The sequence below is a fragment of the Pleurodeles waltl genome, chromosome 11 (genome assembly GCF_031143425.1).
Source record: "Pleurodeles waltl isolate 20211129_DDA chromosome 11, aPleWal1.hap1.20221129, whole genome shotgun sequence".
NCBI classification, from domain to species: Eukaryota; Metazoa; Chordata; class Amphibia; order Caudata; family Salamandridae; genus Pleurodeles; species Pleurodeles waltl.
In genome coordinates, this window is record NC_090450.1 from 422302283 (window position 1) to 422318542 (window position 16260).

Genomic DNA, 16260 nt, shown 5'->3' on the forward strand with positions numbered 1-16260 from the left:
AAGTAGAAGGGCAAGTGGGACAGAAGGAAGGAGAGCCCGCCCCTGTCCTCTGCTCAGCCTGCGAGCACAGACCCTAATTTGAGTGACCAGTCTCAGTATACGACCCCTGAACTGGTAGAGGGTGACATGGAAAACGGGTGCAAGGCACCTGGGGCTACAGTCCTCCAATGTTTGAAACCACAGAGGCTAGAGACCCTGGGATGGCCTGACTCTTGACACTGACAGCTGTCATTGGCATCTGTTGGTCATTGTCCTTGTGGTCTGAGTTTTCCCTGGGTTGGAAACCGAACCTAGAACCAAGGGGTGGAATGGGCCACATTACACTGTTGGCCATGGTTGTACTGCCTGCCTACTGGGATGCATGTGTGAGCAGGGTAAGGTAAGGCTAAGTGCTGCGCTGATGGAATCCACAGATGAAAAGGGTTCCCCATGGAATAGTTCAGTGGGCCCTGAGTGTAGCCAGGGGGATCCACCGGGTTCAAAGAGGCGTAGAACTACAAAGAGCCCCTGTAGTAATGGACCATTGTCCAGGTTTTATAGCCCTAAGCAGGGATGTCCAGCAAGGTATTGATTGTCCTAACTTGGCTTTAGGCTGGGTGGGGGTCATGTTGGATGGAAATGGTCCTTCCTGCAGGGTTTCCCATGACATTTTGCCTCTGACCTTCTGCTTTTTGATCCTGTGCTGAATTTCATATTGGCTTTAGGACTCTGGGAACTTTGCCTGTTCTGATCAGTGCTAAAGTGCAAGTGCTCTCTGTCTAAAATGGTATTGGTAATTGGTTTACCCATGATTGGTATATTTGGTTTACCGGTGAGTCCCTAGCAAAGTGCACTAGCTGTGCCCAGGGCCTGTAAATCAAATGCTGCCAGTGGGCTTGCAACACTGATTGTTCCACCCATAAGAGAACTGCTGTAAACATCTCGGACCTGCCACTGCAGTGTCTCTGTGTGCAGTTTTGAACTGCCAGTTCGCCTGGCAAGTGCACCCACTTGCCAGGCCCAAAGCTGCCCTTCTACTACATGAAAGTCACCCCTTGGGTAGGCCAAAGGGAGCCACATGGGCAGGGTGCAGTGTATTTAAAAGTTAGGACATGTACTGGTGTTTTACATGTACTGATAGTGAAATCCTACTAAATTCGTTTTTCACTACTTCAAAGCCTATCTCTGCCTGGCTGCGGAATAGAAACCTAGGTCAGGATGACAGTTGGGCTGTTTGTGAATTCGCTCTAGGCAGTCACACAAAGAGAGCTGAGGTGTGCCCAGCATATCCTGATGGGTCTTCCTGGGCTAGATTGGAGGGAGGAGCTTGCACAGGAATAGTGCTATGTCTGTCTTTACACAAAACAGTCTCCAACCCATGGTGTGTGTCTGGGGCCAAGGCAGGGTCTTGTGCACTACAAAGACTTTCCTTTGAAGTTTGCCTTCTTCAAAGGCAGAAATGAGTTTAAGTATTGGACCTCTGAGACCACAACTTCAGAACACTTCTGAACTGAGGACATTTTGCCAGGAAGAAGAGCTGGGTCCTGTATGAGGACCTGCCACTCTGCCGGTTGCTTTGTTGTACTGGGCTGCTGCTTGCTGCTTCTGTCCTGGGAGTGAAAGGACTGGACTTTACCTTCTACATTTTGCTTTCCAAGGTTCTGCAAAGGCTTGAACTGAGCTTGCCTCATGTTAAGAAGTCTCAGGGACATCAAAGTCTTCATCTACCAGGGCCTGGACTCTTCTGCTGAGAGTTCTGACTTACCAAGTGGTGCCAAATCCTGGACTGGGCTTGCGGCAGAAGAATCAACACAGCACCTGCCTTGCAGCTGAAGAATCGACGCAACACCTGGAAAGGATGGACGAAGCGCCTGTTCCACTGTAGCTGTATCATCACCCTGTGTCTGGATTTTCCCACGTATCATCCCTGGGTGTCGTTTTCGCATCAACCCGCACTGTAGCAAAGAACTGTGGCTGTGTGACCGGAAACCGATGCATCACCTCTCCTGCGAGGGGAGAATCAATGCATCACCTCCCCCTGCCCAATGAGAAACTGACACATCGCTTTGTTTTCCGGCACCTCACCTCCTCTGCAGCCTGCATCATCTTTGTTTTTGAGGCATCCCAGGTACTCTGTGTTAAAAAAAATTACAACCCTTGATTCCTCTGGATTAAAGCTCTTTGTAACTTTTTTAAAGAAAAATATCTTTGCTTGTGTATTTTGGATTTTTGTTTTTTTGGTCTTGTTTAACTAAGATAAATATTGGCTATTTGTCTAACCCGGTGTTGAGTGTTGTTGTGTTTTGACTGTGTTACTATGTATGTGTACAAATACTTTACACATTGCCTCTGACATAAGCCTGACTGCTGGTGCCAAGCTACCAAGGGGGTGAGCAGTGGTTTTCTTAGCTGTGTGACTCCCTTACCCTGACTCAAATGAGTGTCACTACTTGGACACAGTACCAAACACTGCCAACTAGAGACCCCATTTCTAACATGTATGTATATTTTCATATGGTGTTTCTAATGCATGAACCTAGCCAAAAGGCTGCAGAGCTCTGTACATGGTCAAAGACCAGAGCAATGTCAATGAGTGATAGAAGATACGTTTGAGTTGGTAATGGGTAATGCGTTGTAGTGTAGTGCTTTTTTAAAGATGCAAGTTTTAACTCTTTCCTAAATTGGAGAAGCTTTGTGACAGTCCTGATGGATACAGAGATGTAAATAAAAAGGCCTGCTGTCTTGTCACTTCTTTTTTACACTTCTTAGTCTGCAGTCTTATGTTGTCTGGCTGCGAATGTGTCAAGACCAATCAGGAATGATGAACTTGTCTCAAAGAAAAGTAGGGGTGCTGGGTGTGATGGCTTTGTCAATGATGCTGTTGTGGGTCATCAGTGGAAGCCAACGAAGTTCCATCAGGATGAAGGTGATGTGATCAAATTTATTTAGGTCCTTGATGAGACATGCTGCCCTTAAGAGGTGCCACTGTGGAATCTGGGAGGCCATGGAGTAGCACAATACAATAATCCAAATGTGGGATTACAAGGACTTGAACAGGAGTTCTGAAGTCGCATTCTGGAGAAAAAGTTTGTCTTTCTTTAGAACAGAGAGCTGGTACCAGGTGACCTTTGTATTTTTGACAATGTGTTCCTTGAGTTGGTGGTTCGGTCCAGGGTGAATCCAAGTGACTTGGCGGTTGGTCACTGTAGGAGGCTGGTACCTTGTGGAACTTGTACCTTGTTCCAGGTCCAGTTATCCCTTATTAGTAGAATAGAGGTGTTTCTAGCAGCTTAGGTTGATAGAGGTAGCTATAGCAGAGCAGCTTAGGCTGAGCTAGGAGACATGCAAAGCTCCTACCATACCACTTATATCATATATCACTATATCATAAGAAAACACAATACTCAGAATTACTAAAAATAAAGGTACTTTATTTTAGTGACAATATGCCAGAAGTATCTCAGAGGATACCCTCACTTAGGAGGTAAGTAATATACACAAATGATATGTACACAAACCAAAATCAGGTAAGTAACAGTAAGAAAAGTAGAGCAAACAATGTAGAATCACAATAGGATGCAATAGGTAGACATAGGCCTAGGGGCAACACAAACCATATACTCCAAAAGTAGAATGCGAATCACGAATGGACCCCAGGCCTATGGGAGGTTATAGAGGGTCGCTGGGACTGTTAGAAAACATTAAGGTTGTCCAAGATACCCAACCCCAAGACCCTGAAAAGTAGGAGTAAAGTTACCCTGCTACCCCAGAAAGACAGTATAGTTGAGATAGGGGATTCTGCAAGAACAACAACTGCCAGCACATCACTGAAGACGGATTCCTGGACCAGAGGACCTGTAAAGGAAGGGGACCAAGTCCAAGAGTCACGCAAGTGTCCGGGGGGGCAGGAGCCCACTAAAACCCCAGATGAAGGTGCAAAAGGGCTGCCTCCGGGCAGAAGAAGCCGAAGATTCTGCAACAACGGAAGGTGCCAAGAACTTCTCCTTTGGTCAGATGATGTCCCACGTTGTGCTGGAAGATGCAGAGTTGTTTCCACGCAGAAAGACCGCAAACAAGCCTTGCTAGCTGCAAGAGTCGCGGTTGAGGATTTTGGTTGCTGCTGAGGACCAGGATGTCTCCCCTTGGAGGAGGAGACAGAGGGGGCACTCAGCAACTCAGAAGCATGCAGCACCTGCAGAAGTACCGGACCAGGCACTTAGAATATCTGAGGACAGCGGTCGACTCAGAGCCACAAAGGAGGGTCCCACGACGTCAGAGTCCAACTCAGCAAGTTGGGCAATGCAGGACGGAGTGCTGGGGACCCAGGCTAGGCTGTGCATAAAGGAATCCTTGGAAAAGTGCACAGAAGCCGGAGCAGCTGCAGATCACGCAGTACACAGGATTACTGTCTGGCGTGGGGAGGCAAGGACTTACGTTCACCAAATTTGGACAGAAGGGCCACTGGAGAGTGGGAGACACTTGGACCCAGCTCCTGTGTTCCAGGGAACACGCTTGTCAGGATGAGTGGGGACCCAGAGGACCGGTGATGCAGAAGTTTGGTGCCTGCGTTGGCAGGGGGAAGATTCCATCGACCCACGGGAGATTTCTTCTTGGCTTCCAGTGCAGGGTGAAGGCAGACAGCCCTCAGAGCATGCACCACCAGGAAACAGTCGAGAAAGCTGGCAGGATGAGGCGCTACAATGTTGCTGGTAGTCTTCTTGCTACTTTGTTGTGGTTTTGCAGGCGTCCTGGAGCAGTCAGCGGTCGATCCTTGGCAGAAGTCGAAGAGGGAATTGCAGAGGAACTCTGGTGAGCTCTTGCATTCGTTATCTGAGGAATAGCCCAGAGGAGAGACCCTAAATAGCCCAAAAAGGAGGTTTGGCTACTGAGAAAGGTAAGCACCTATCAAAGGGGGTCTCTGACGTCACCTGCTGGCACTGGCCACTCAGAGCTGTCCATTGTGCCCCAACACCTCTGGATCCAAGATGGCAGATGTCTGGGACAAGGTGGAGGAGCTCTGGACACCTCCCCTGGGAGGTGCTGGTCAGGGGAGTGGTCACGCCCCATTCCTTTGTCCAGTTTCGCGCCAGAGCAGGGCTGGGGATCCCTGAACCGGTGTAGACTGGCTTATGCAGAGAAGGCACAATCTGTGCCCATCAAAGCAGTTCCAGAGGCTGGGGGAGGCTACTCCTCCCCAGCCCTTCTCACCTATTTCCAAAGGAAGAGGTTGTAACACGCTCTCTCAGAGGAAATCCTTTGTTCTGCCTTCCTGGGACCAGGCTGCCCAGGCCCCAGGGGGGCAGAAACCTGTCTGAGGGGTTGGCAGCAGCAGCAGCTGAAGTGGAGACCCCGAAAAGGCAGTTTGGCATTACCCGGGTTCTGTGCTAGAGACCTGAGGATGCATGGAATTGTCCCCCCAATACCAGAATGGTATTGGGGAGACAATTCCATGATCCTAGACATGTTACATGGCCATGTTCGGAGTTACCATTGTGACGCTACATATAGGTAGTGACCTATATGTAGTGCACGCGTGTAATGGTGTCTCCGCACTCACAAATTTCTGGCAATTTGTCCTGAATAATGTGGGGGCACCTTTGCTAGTGCCAGGGTGCCCACACACTAAGTAACTTGGCACCTAACCTTCACCAAGTGAGGGTTAGACATATAGGTGACTTATAAGGTACTTATGTGCAGTGAAAAATGGCTGTGAAATAACTTGGACGTTATTTCACTCAGGCTGCAGTGGCAGTCCTGTGTAAGAATTGTCTGAGCTCCCTTTGGGTGGCAAAAGAAATGCTGGAGCCCATAGGGATCTCCTGGAATCCCAATACCCTGGGTACCTATGTACCATATACAAGGGAATTATAAGGGTGTTCCAGTGTGCCAATGAGAATTGGTAAAATTAGTCACTAGCCTGCAGTGACAATTTTAAAAGCAGAGAGAGCATAAACACTGAGGTTCTGGTTAGCAGGGCCTCAGTGATACAGTTAGGCACCACACAGTGAACACATACAGGGCATACATTATGAGCACTGGGGTCCAGTCTAGCAGGATCCCAGTGACACATAGGCAAAAACAAACCTACATACAGGGAAAATGGGGGTAACATGCAAGGCAAGATGGTACTTTCCTACAGTCACTGGGCCAGGTTTTTTCTTTATCTTGTTTGTTGTTCTTGACCAATAACAGTATTCTGACTTAGGTTAAACTTCAGGTAGGTGCTGGGCATTCAGGCGTGGACAGTGCAAAGCAGTATTTGAGGTGTTTTCTGAAGCAGAGGAGACCTTCAAGTACAGTTATCTATCATTTGCATATTGGTGAATCTCATTGCTGTTATTGGTGTTTAGAGCACCAATCAACTTCATGTAAAGCTTGAAGCTGACAGGGCAATATGAAACCTTTGGAGCCTGCACATGTGATAGGAATCTTTTGTGACAATGAGGTGCCCATGTGAACAAAATGGCATCGATTGAAAAGATAAGAAGAGAACCAGTGAAGGCATTGTGGGTTGATTCTACTGTGCATATGACAGATGGGTGGTCAACTGTAATCATAGCTGAGACACCAGAAATATAAGCAAGCAGAGCCGCCTTCATCTGTGTTTGAGTGAATCGTCTGTGGTGTGTACGGAGAGATCTCTGAGCAGCAGCGTGATCTGAAGCAAGACTTGTAGTACTGCAAGAGATGGTTTGTATTCATGTGATCTTGGAGTTGAAAATAGAGAGACTGCATTGTTAGTAGTCTTGACTATGAATGGTGAGTGATGAGCTGTTAGTTGGCAAAGTCATCAGGGTCTAGTGTAGATTTTTTAGGAGTGAGAGGAAGTGAGGAAGATATTGACAACAGTAAGTATGGGTAAGAGAGTGTCTTTAGAGAAAGCTGTAATGAAGGATGAGGGTAAGACATAACCTTGATAGGAATTGGCTTTGCGGATGTTGAGTATGAGCAGGGAGAGATAGGACTTTGAAGGTTGACCATTACGGGATCATATGGGAAGGCGTGGGTGTAAGAGAAGAAGCAGATTTAGTGTTGTTAATTTGCTGTTGGATCTTCTATACTTTTTCACTGAAGAAGAGTTTGATAGCATTGGATCTTCCATACTTTTTCACTGAAGAAGAGGTTGATAGCATTGCACTTTTCTGTGGAGTGAGGAATAGCTGAGGTCCAGCAAGGGGTTGTTGTAGTGCTTAATGGTCTTGAACAACTTTATGCTTCAGTTGGTGTCTTCTTTGGTGGGGTTGGTTCAGTACTTTGCTTTGACAGATGTGATATCATGAGATGTCTGAACATAAGGACTTCATTATCAAGAGGTCCTCAGGAGTTCTGTTTTTCTTCCACTTTCTTTCTTGTCTATTGATGGATTGGTTGTTGTTAGCAAGGTTTTTGTAGTACCAGGGTGCTGAAAACTTTGACTTGCACTTGTGTGTTGTTATTGTGGCGCTGATGTTCTCATAGCTTTCCAAAAATTGTTTGAAGTTCCTCAAAAGGGTGTTAACATAGGACGTAGATTTGATAGGATGAGAGATAAGTCCAAGCATTAGATTGTATATGGAGACACATTACCTTTTTCTCACCGGCAGATTAAGGAGTGACACATGGCTTGATTAGTGCACAGTCATCACAACACAGCTTTTATTCCGTTTGGGATTGTGTACCACTTCTTGTGAGAGGTTAGGTGTCTAGCCCAGGGAGATATACTGTAAACGTCCTGATCTGTGAAGGGTAAACTTTGCTGATGGTGTGTTATTCTTGCTGTTGCTGGCAGTTTGCTGTGCTATCAACATCCCTTCTGTGCCCTTAAGGTTGAAAGAGGTGGATGTTTTATGATTACTGGTGATGATATGCTAATGGCATGCAGATGACTTGCCTCCTAGGTGATATGCATGCATGGCACTGGGCGTTTGTCAGGGTGCGCTGTGGAGGTGGAGTGCACTCACTTTAAACGCCAGCGTTGTGTTTGCACAGCAGCAAGTAAAGACTTCATGCACACAGGCTTGCCTGCCTAAGTTTGTTGCAACATGGCATCCACTCATTTTTATTAAGGTAACATTTATGCCTGTCTTGCCTATGCATATTCCATATTCCTATGCAGGACGCTCACTGTACATGGTGCAGCACAGACCTATGTGGCCATGCCAGAAAATCACAAGATTACATGACCATGTCATGTACACAGTTCTATAAGAAATGTGCAAGACTCTTCTGGGTGCTGAAGGAATGTATGTATTCATCCACAACAGCAACATTACTATGCTGTTGATAAACCACATTCATTTCATCATTACATATAGATTTGGAAGCAAACATTTGTCTTCATATATTCCCAGGCCTTAAATCGAGTTTTTCGTAAAATAAACACGATCTCATTGGCTTAGACATTATTTCATATTGTAGAAGGATTAAAACTGTATTTTGTGGTGCTGAGTCGTGCTTGCATTACTACTTTCAACACCGGGCATTTAATATTTGTTCATACCAGTAAGATGAGGTCTTTTCAAACAAAAATATGAGCGGTACCTACTAAATGTTGATAAGCAATCTTCTGCTTCCTACGGTATCACTGAGGGATACAGAGTTCTTACTCCTACTTTGCTGTTTTTATCATGCAGGTTGGGTGTTTGGTGAGAGACTTCATGACCAGGAGAGGGGCTGGTTCCCCAGTGCCGTGGCGGAGGAGATCCTGAATGTTGATATACGCACCCAGAACTTGAAGGAGTGTTTCCGGGTACACAGGTCAGAGGACAGCCAGCAAAGCCAGAACAAGGACAGGAGGAAGCTGGGCAGCAGGACGAGGCAATGAGGACAGCGTTGAGGTTATGATGTCCTGGCAACAGAATCAGTGGATCACATGGAGGAGCAGCTGCAGGGACGCCGCAGTTGGACAAGGCAGAGTTCTGTATTTGATTGGACAAAAGTGTATGGATGTGAGGGTGCCCTGACATTTAGGTGGCCAACCGATCCTCTTGGAGGCAGATCTTCAGACATTCTTTAGATTGGAAGAAAATCCATCCGCTCCATATAAATATATATGTGCACACAAGATATATATTGGTCCACAGCAAATATATTAGAAACTCAGATTCTTCCACACACGTCTCCATGGGATCAGAATGGTGTAAACTCTTGGAGCGCAGCATGATGATGTCATTGTGTGCCTTTGTTGTCCCACTGATTTTTTTGTTGTCACAGGTGGATGATGTCACCAGTGAAGATATTGTTTGCTATGAGCTTGACTGGTGGATAAAAAAACGTATGACAATAGGAGGTTGATCCCGCTAGTGGAAAAGGGTTTGAGAAGGAGGCTTCCTGGAATACATGTAGTTTGTTGTCAGGAGTAGTATTTGGCCAAAGGTCACTTAAGTATTTTCGCTACCACTACTCACAATGATGGGGAGATTAAATTAAATCCACTGTCTTCTGTGCTGTTGCATGAAACAGTCACATCCACAAAGTATGCTTGAAGGTACCAGTTTTGGCCATGGATCTCCCATCACAAAAGCTTAGCTTGGGTTTATGCTGCAAGGGTAAAGCTCTGTGATCTACATTATTGGGGGATAAAGGGCCAAGCTCTGTTATCTTTATTCAGAGATAAGAGGCACAGCTCAAGTAACCAGTTTCTCCTGGATAGCAGTTGAGGCTCTAGTCACTAGATCACAGACATAGAAAGCAGAGCACAGAAGTGACTTACACTGGAATAGTGGGGGAGGCTTTCGTCACCTGGTTCTTTGAAGCTGAGCTGAACCAATGAGCGATGATATGATTTGGGTCTGATTAATACAGGACAAGATTCCAGTGTTGCATTATGGTCACCGGGTTCTTGATGGTCAGATGTGTGTAATTTTTATGGAACCTGATCTATTCCCCCATTTAGTGGAGATTATACCATGTACCCCGAAGGCGATATTGCAGTCTGGTGGTGGTTGAATTGCACCATACAGTGTGATGTTGCACCTTGAACAGGGATGTAGTGATTCAAGAGTGATGTTACATAATTGACAACTGCAGGGTAGGTTTTGTGGGATATTTGTACGTTAACGCTCAGGTTAATTTTCACCTGAGACAAGGTCTGCCTCAACATGTGAATTTTGAAAATGGAGTCCCACTCCTAATGCAATAAGGTTCTTTAAAGATAGCACCACCTTTGATGCAGTACATTCACAGTGCATGTGAAAATTCAAACCATCTTCCCTCAGCCCACACAAGAACCACTAACAAGGCTTGACATGAGTAAAATGGCAAAGGATTACCTTCTCCTTCATTGAGTTTTTCATACTTCCAGCACCTTGCCATCTCTTGGTGAAATCAGAAACTGCTTCTCAGAATTAATAAACAAGCTGATCATGCAGCTTGCACATTAGGGTTGAAATGGCACACATGTAGTAAAACATCTCCAGTGCCCAGCTGACCACCTTGTCGCAATTCACTATCTTTATATTTTTCCTCAGTTCCTTCTAGAGCCAGCCTGGTGTTAGCAGTCATTGTGTTTTTTCTGTAGAAAGGGGCTACATCTCTTGATGTGCATGCTGACCTGCCTAGCACTTCTTTTGTTTTTGCCGCTTTTCTTTTCTCACAATTGTTTCTTCTTGGCATCTGCCAGCTTTTGCAACTTTAGTAAGGTTTCTGGGTGCACTAGTTCTCCATGCCTACAAGTTTGCAGCAGCTGGTGTGCATGGTCCCTGTGCCACATACTTCAGTAAATAACTTTCTCACCTGTGTCTGCTATTGTTATGCTTCTGTTCCATTAAGGTCATTTACAAGCCATCTCCATTAGTTAAGGGATAAAGCCATAGGCTCAATTAGTCAAGAGACACTAGATTTCGTTACGCAATAGTGTTCTGATACAGCAGACATCAAAATAAGGACAGTGCCAAGGAGATGGTCACAATGGCTGCCCGTGGACCTACCCCCACCCTCTTGGATACGCACTCTGAGTTTTGAGCAAGAAGGAGCTCTTTTGAGAATGGCAGTGATTAATCAAGAAACTAGCTCCATCCGTACTCCTCGCATCTTGCTCTTCAATGACTCTACGTTATCAGTAAGTGCCACTGACTGCCCAGAGAATTGTGAGGGCCTGGCTAGGATCACTTACAATTTCAATCACTTGTCACTTTTGTGCTATTGTGGTGCCGTTTTGCAGTCCACAATGGTTCACAAGTGAATTGCGAGACAACCACTGAAATAGCTTCATCAAGAAATGTATAACTCAAACACTTGAGCCACAAAGAAACATAATTTGTGTGAAATAAGGATCAACATTACATATGGTATTTATATAAAATAATGACCCACAATTAAAGAATCTGAACAAGTCTTGAATTTTAAGAATTAATTTGGTTTATTTGTGTGCTATCACCTTAATTTACTCACCTGACATTCTTAGGGCACTAGTGCTCAGTGGGTGCAGAATACTATCTGTAGATACCCTGGTGCTTCATTGGAGGTGGACTTTTTAGGATACATATACATGTCTAATTGATACGGTGCTTCAGTGTTAGTTAGTGAAGTCCGTCTTGGCTTTTTAGATGTGGTCTTGCCTCCTGAGGGCCATTGGCCAGTCTTGCTGGTTAAGTGAAGCTTTCAACTAATGGCTTTAGGAAGGATGGCACAAAACGGTTCACTTTCTTAAGCCTTGAAAGGTAATGGTAAATATTTTTTTAGACATACTGTACCTTAATGTTCATGGAAAAATGTTTGTCCTAATACACCTCAGATTTTTATCACATGTACCAGCTGTTTTAACCAAACAAATGAGGGAATACCCTACTAATCCCAAACCCTCTGTGATGACAAATAGATGGCCGATACAGACATTACAGCATGTGAGGGGAAACCATGAAGACCACAACAGTGTACCTTAGCCTTATCTGAACGGTAAGACCCTTGGTGACATAGGATGATCCAAAGGAATTACCTAACCCAAGATAGAGTACACCCCTCATCTTTCCGCCCAGCTACAGTCCTAAGTTGTGCGAAGTAGTAATGATTGACCATACTAAATACATCAGAGAGGTCAAGGTGAGCCTGGAGTAGTCTTCATTCTTCATCTATGCTCCTCTAAATACTATGGCCACGAATCCAAGCTGGCCATAATGAAGGTACTACTTATCACTTTTGCTAAATATTGATAACCTAGGGTGTATTATTTATCACATGCAATAAATAGCAGTTATTATGAGTTTTTTCAGAATAACATGCAGATTTGGGTTCTTACAGCTCTAAAATCCACATGTTTTGGTAAATACTGTACACTTTTCCCTGGTTACATTATTTCTGGTTTGACCTGCTGAAATCTCAAAAACGATGAGCTATTTAAAGAACGCAATGATCACTGTGTGTAGTATAGTCTATACAACTCAGAATTCCCATCCTTCCTTAACAGAGGCAAGTCAGGAAATTCCAACTGACTCATGATAAGGGCCTATGGGGCTCATTATGAGTTCGGTTTTCACCGTCCGCCGAACTTCCGACGGGAAGGTTGCCGCCACACGGGCTAACTCCCTGCCAGCCCCATTAAGAGTTTCCCTGCTAGGCTGGCAGGTGGAAACCTCGGTTTCCGCCCGCCAGACTAGCGGGAACCAGACTACAGCATTCTCACTGGCTCGAAATTGAGCCAGCGGCAATGCTGTAGCCGGCAGGGTGCACCAGCACCCTCACAATGTTTACTATCTGCAAGTGCACTGGCAGCTAAGCCCCCCTGTGGCCCAATGCACTTGTTCTCAGCCAGCCTTTTTATGACGGTGTTACTGCCATGAAAAGGCTGGCGGAGAATAAAGGTCGTAATCTCCATGGCAGCGCTGCTTGAAGCACTGCCCTGGCAGATTAGAAGCTCCACCACCTCCAGACTGCTGGGATCCTGGTGGAGCATTGGCGGCAGTCCAGACCGCCACCGTGAGTGTGGCAGTCTATGGACTGCCACACTTGTAATGACCCCCTATGTGTTTTATTTAGATTCGAGGACAGTAAAGGTGGGTCACAAATTGCAAGCCACCACCTTTTTATGAATTGTACTCTAAACAAGAAGCCCTGCTTTGGAGCAAATATTGATGATAGATTTGATTTCTTCAAGTGTAGGTTTTGACAGCACTGCTGTCAACAGACCTATTGCTGAGAGTATACATAGAGAATATACATAAAGTAGGTATTTGATCCTCCCCTTTCAGCCATTGGCTTTCTTTAACCAGTCACTTTCTGTCATTGGCTTGAGGCTTTGTCATTCACATCCTGTTCAGCCAGTTGAGTATTTCTTTCTTACTGAATTGTATGCTTCCTTCTGCCACCTTCACGTTCTTTCACTGAACTGTATGAGGAATTACTTACTAATAGCTCTCTCTGTCCTTCTGGCTCCCTCCTGCGTCCCTCACTCTAAGGTGCTAACATTGTGTGCATTAACACATTAAAACCAGACCTATTGCCTTTGCCAGTGCTTGTTTTGAAAAAGTAGTGGCAATGTGCTTTCAGTCCCCCAGACACTCCCATTACTCATAGGCATATTAACAGTGGCTAGAACAAATTTGCAAAACGGTCAGGAAATGCTTCCAGCACCCACTCAGGGAGAGCCTCAACCTCACAACCAGTGGGTGTGAGTTCTTAAAACAATCTAAAACATCTTTTTCTGAATCAGTGCAAAACTTAAGTTGGACAAGGTAAATGATTTTACGTGAAGAGCCAGTTTATCACTCACTGGTATAGTTGTACTTTTTATTGCAAATGTATTGTTTAATAAACTTGCAATTTTATTGTATGTGATATGTGAGTAAGCTGCCCATGTGTCCCCTACCTTTGGTTTTTAGAATCTTGAAATCTTGGCCACAGTATGAAACTTATTTCTAGCATGACTTTTTAGTTTCAGCTATAGCTTAATGACACCCAGCATTTTTGTAAACCTTTCGTTTTCAGTCATCATATTTTTCTCTTAAAAAAAAAAAAAAAAAAATGTAATCCTGTTTAATCTGCTATGATGTGTGTCTGAACAGAGGCTGGGTTCTGGGAGCCAAAGCTTTAACGGAGTGACAACGATTCTCAAAGGCAACACTTGATAACAAATTAGCAGTTTAAGGAGATAATGTTTGATTTTCCTGCTCTTATGGCTTATGTTTTGCTATTTCTTTTATTTTTTGAAGTGGGAAATGGGCTTTAGCCTAAACGTGATACAGGAAAGAATGGAAAATTGTTCATTCACATACCCCCACCAGCAACAAAGGGACTTAGGGCCAGATGTAGGTAAGTACACATTTGCGACTTGCAATTTGCGACCCATACTGACTCGCAAATTGCAACTCGCAAAAGTGCATGCAGAAAGGTGTCTCAGACACCTTCTGCGACTCGCTATGGGGTCACAAAGACCCACCTCATGAATATTAATGAGGTGGGTCGCATTTTGCGACCCCATAGCGAGTCCATGCACTCACAGGGATGGTGGCCTGCTGGAGACAGCAGACCTCCATGTCTGTGACTGCTTTTTTAATAAAGCAGTTTTTTTTTTTTCTTTTTGCAGGCCGTTTTCCTTAAAGGAAAACGAGTTGCAAAAAGAAAAACTTCCGAAACCATTTGGTTTCGTTTTTTTCAGAGTAGGCAGTGGTCCATAGGACCACTGCCTGCTCTGAAAAAATTTTTTTATCGTCATTCACAGAGGGAATGAGTTACCACCCACTTGAAGTGGGTGGTAACTGCGAGTTGATTTGCGAGCGCATTCGCGGTCACAAAGCAACTCAGCATGGCGATGCGGTCGCAAATAGGAAGGGAACACCCCTTCCTATTTGCGAGTCGCAGCCTCCAAATTGCGAGTCGGTACCGACTCGCAATTTGAGGTTGTGCATCGCGTTAGGCCTTTTGCACGTCGCAAACTGCGTTTTTCGCAGTTTGTGACGTGCAAAAGGCTTTCTACATCTGGCCCTTAGCCATTTTATCTAGCACTAAGCACTAAGTTTCATGCAAAGATGAGGTCTAACTTCCTTTTATGTATATGTGTATTGGCACTGATGTATTTATAACATTGTAAACAAATCGCAGCTATTGCTCCACTTTTGAAGCTATCCCTCTGTATAGAGCTAATGGCCAAATATTAGGATCCTGGTGGGTCCACATATTCGCAGTTACATACTTCGCATTGACAAATACAGAACTATGAAAGATTGGTCTCTTTAAGAGTAGTCTCCATCTCACTCTTTAGTTGTTAATGATTCCCCCGATGGGGGATAGTACAGTTTTTCTACCACACTGGATGGTTTTTAGTGAGGGGACCTGATGTTAAATGAATGCCAAAATGGTCATAGAATTGCTGCTTTCATGACCGGCATGATGAGAGCCAATATGAAATACTTCTGCAAAAAATGCAGCAAATAGAGTAATTCTTTACCTTGGCTGAAGGCAAGCAAGCAGCAGAAAATAAAACTAGTGATGTTCAAACCCTGACTTGCACCACAGGTGTAGGGATATTTGGCCTTTCTTTGCTGCACTTCTGCACAACATTTCAGAAAAGAAAACATGTTTCCATTCCATGAAGTGATACTAGAACCACATTTAAAAAAAAGACGAAAAACAGGTAAGTCCTTGAGTGGCATTCAGATAAAACCCTCCAGACGATTAATGAATGTGTTTCATATATTCTTGCCTCCATACCCATCAAAACTTGCAGGCCATTTTGGGCACATATTTATTGTCCTCTGTCACAAAGCAGGTACCCAGCAAGTCAATTGATGCCAAAAATATCTCTGTGACTGTGTAAAAATAACTCACCATCTTCCCTGGTGATGATTTTCCCTCAAGTGGAGAAATGCTGTTTTCCAATTTACACAAGGAGATTGCATTGTACGTCATAGACCTCAAGATTAAAATGTAACTTCCCCTACACTGTGGAGGCTCAGGGTGATTCTTAGATTTGTGGCATGAGACCAAGGCTAGTAACACAAGTCTCTTTTGTTCCAACATAATGTAATTGTTTTATTTTTAGATTTATATTTGTAGTGGGCAACTTATAGTGAAAGTCTCAAGGGATCTTACTGGCATGGGTAGGAAATAATCTGCTTGGAAGTAGGGACGAGGTAAGTGAAGGGTCCTAATTAGTGGGTGAGTTCTCTCGCCTGTGGTACCATAAGGACTTGTCATGGTGGGCATGAATTTGCTTGACTGAAATTGTTGAAGAGAGTTTGTTAGGTTGTCCAGGTTCTTGGTAGCCTCACGTGGATGCTGGGCATCCCTTATAATGTAGGGTTTTTGCTGATTGTGACGTCTCTGTCATGTCATCTCAGAGGAATTAGCTGATTGTAGTTATTGCGTAAA

At 44.7% G+C, this 16260-nt stretch overlaps 1 protein-coding gene across 2 annotated transcripts in view; it reads left to right on the plus strand.

Annotated features, from left to right (window-relative positions):
- Nucleotides 1-13728, plus strand: part of NGEF (neuronal guanine nucleotide exchange factor) — an 850900-nt gene extending 837172 nt beyond the window's left edge. For both annotated transcript variants that reach the window (XM_069213776.1, XM_069213777.1), the window contains one exon: nt 8592-13728. In XM_069213776.1, coding sequence (XP_069069877.1) covers nt 8592-8782 — 191 coding nt within the window. In that variant the 3' untranslated portion in view covers nt 8783-13728. The remainder of the gene's footprint in view (nt 1-8591) is intronic.
- Nucleotides 13729-16260: the final 2532 nt, after the last annotated feature.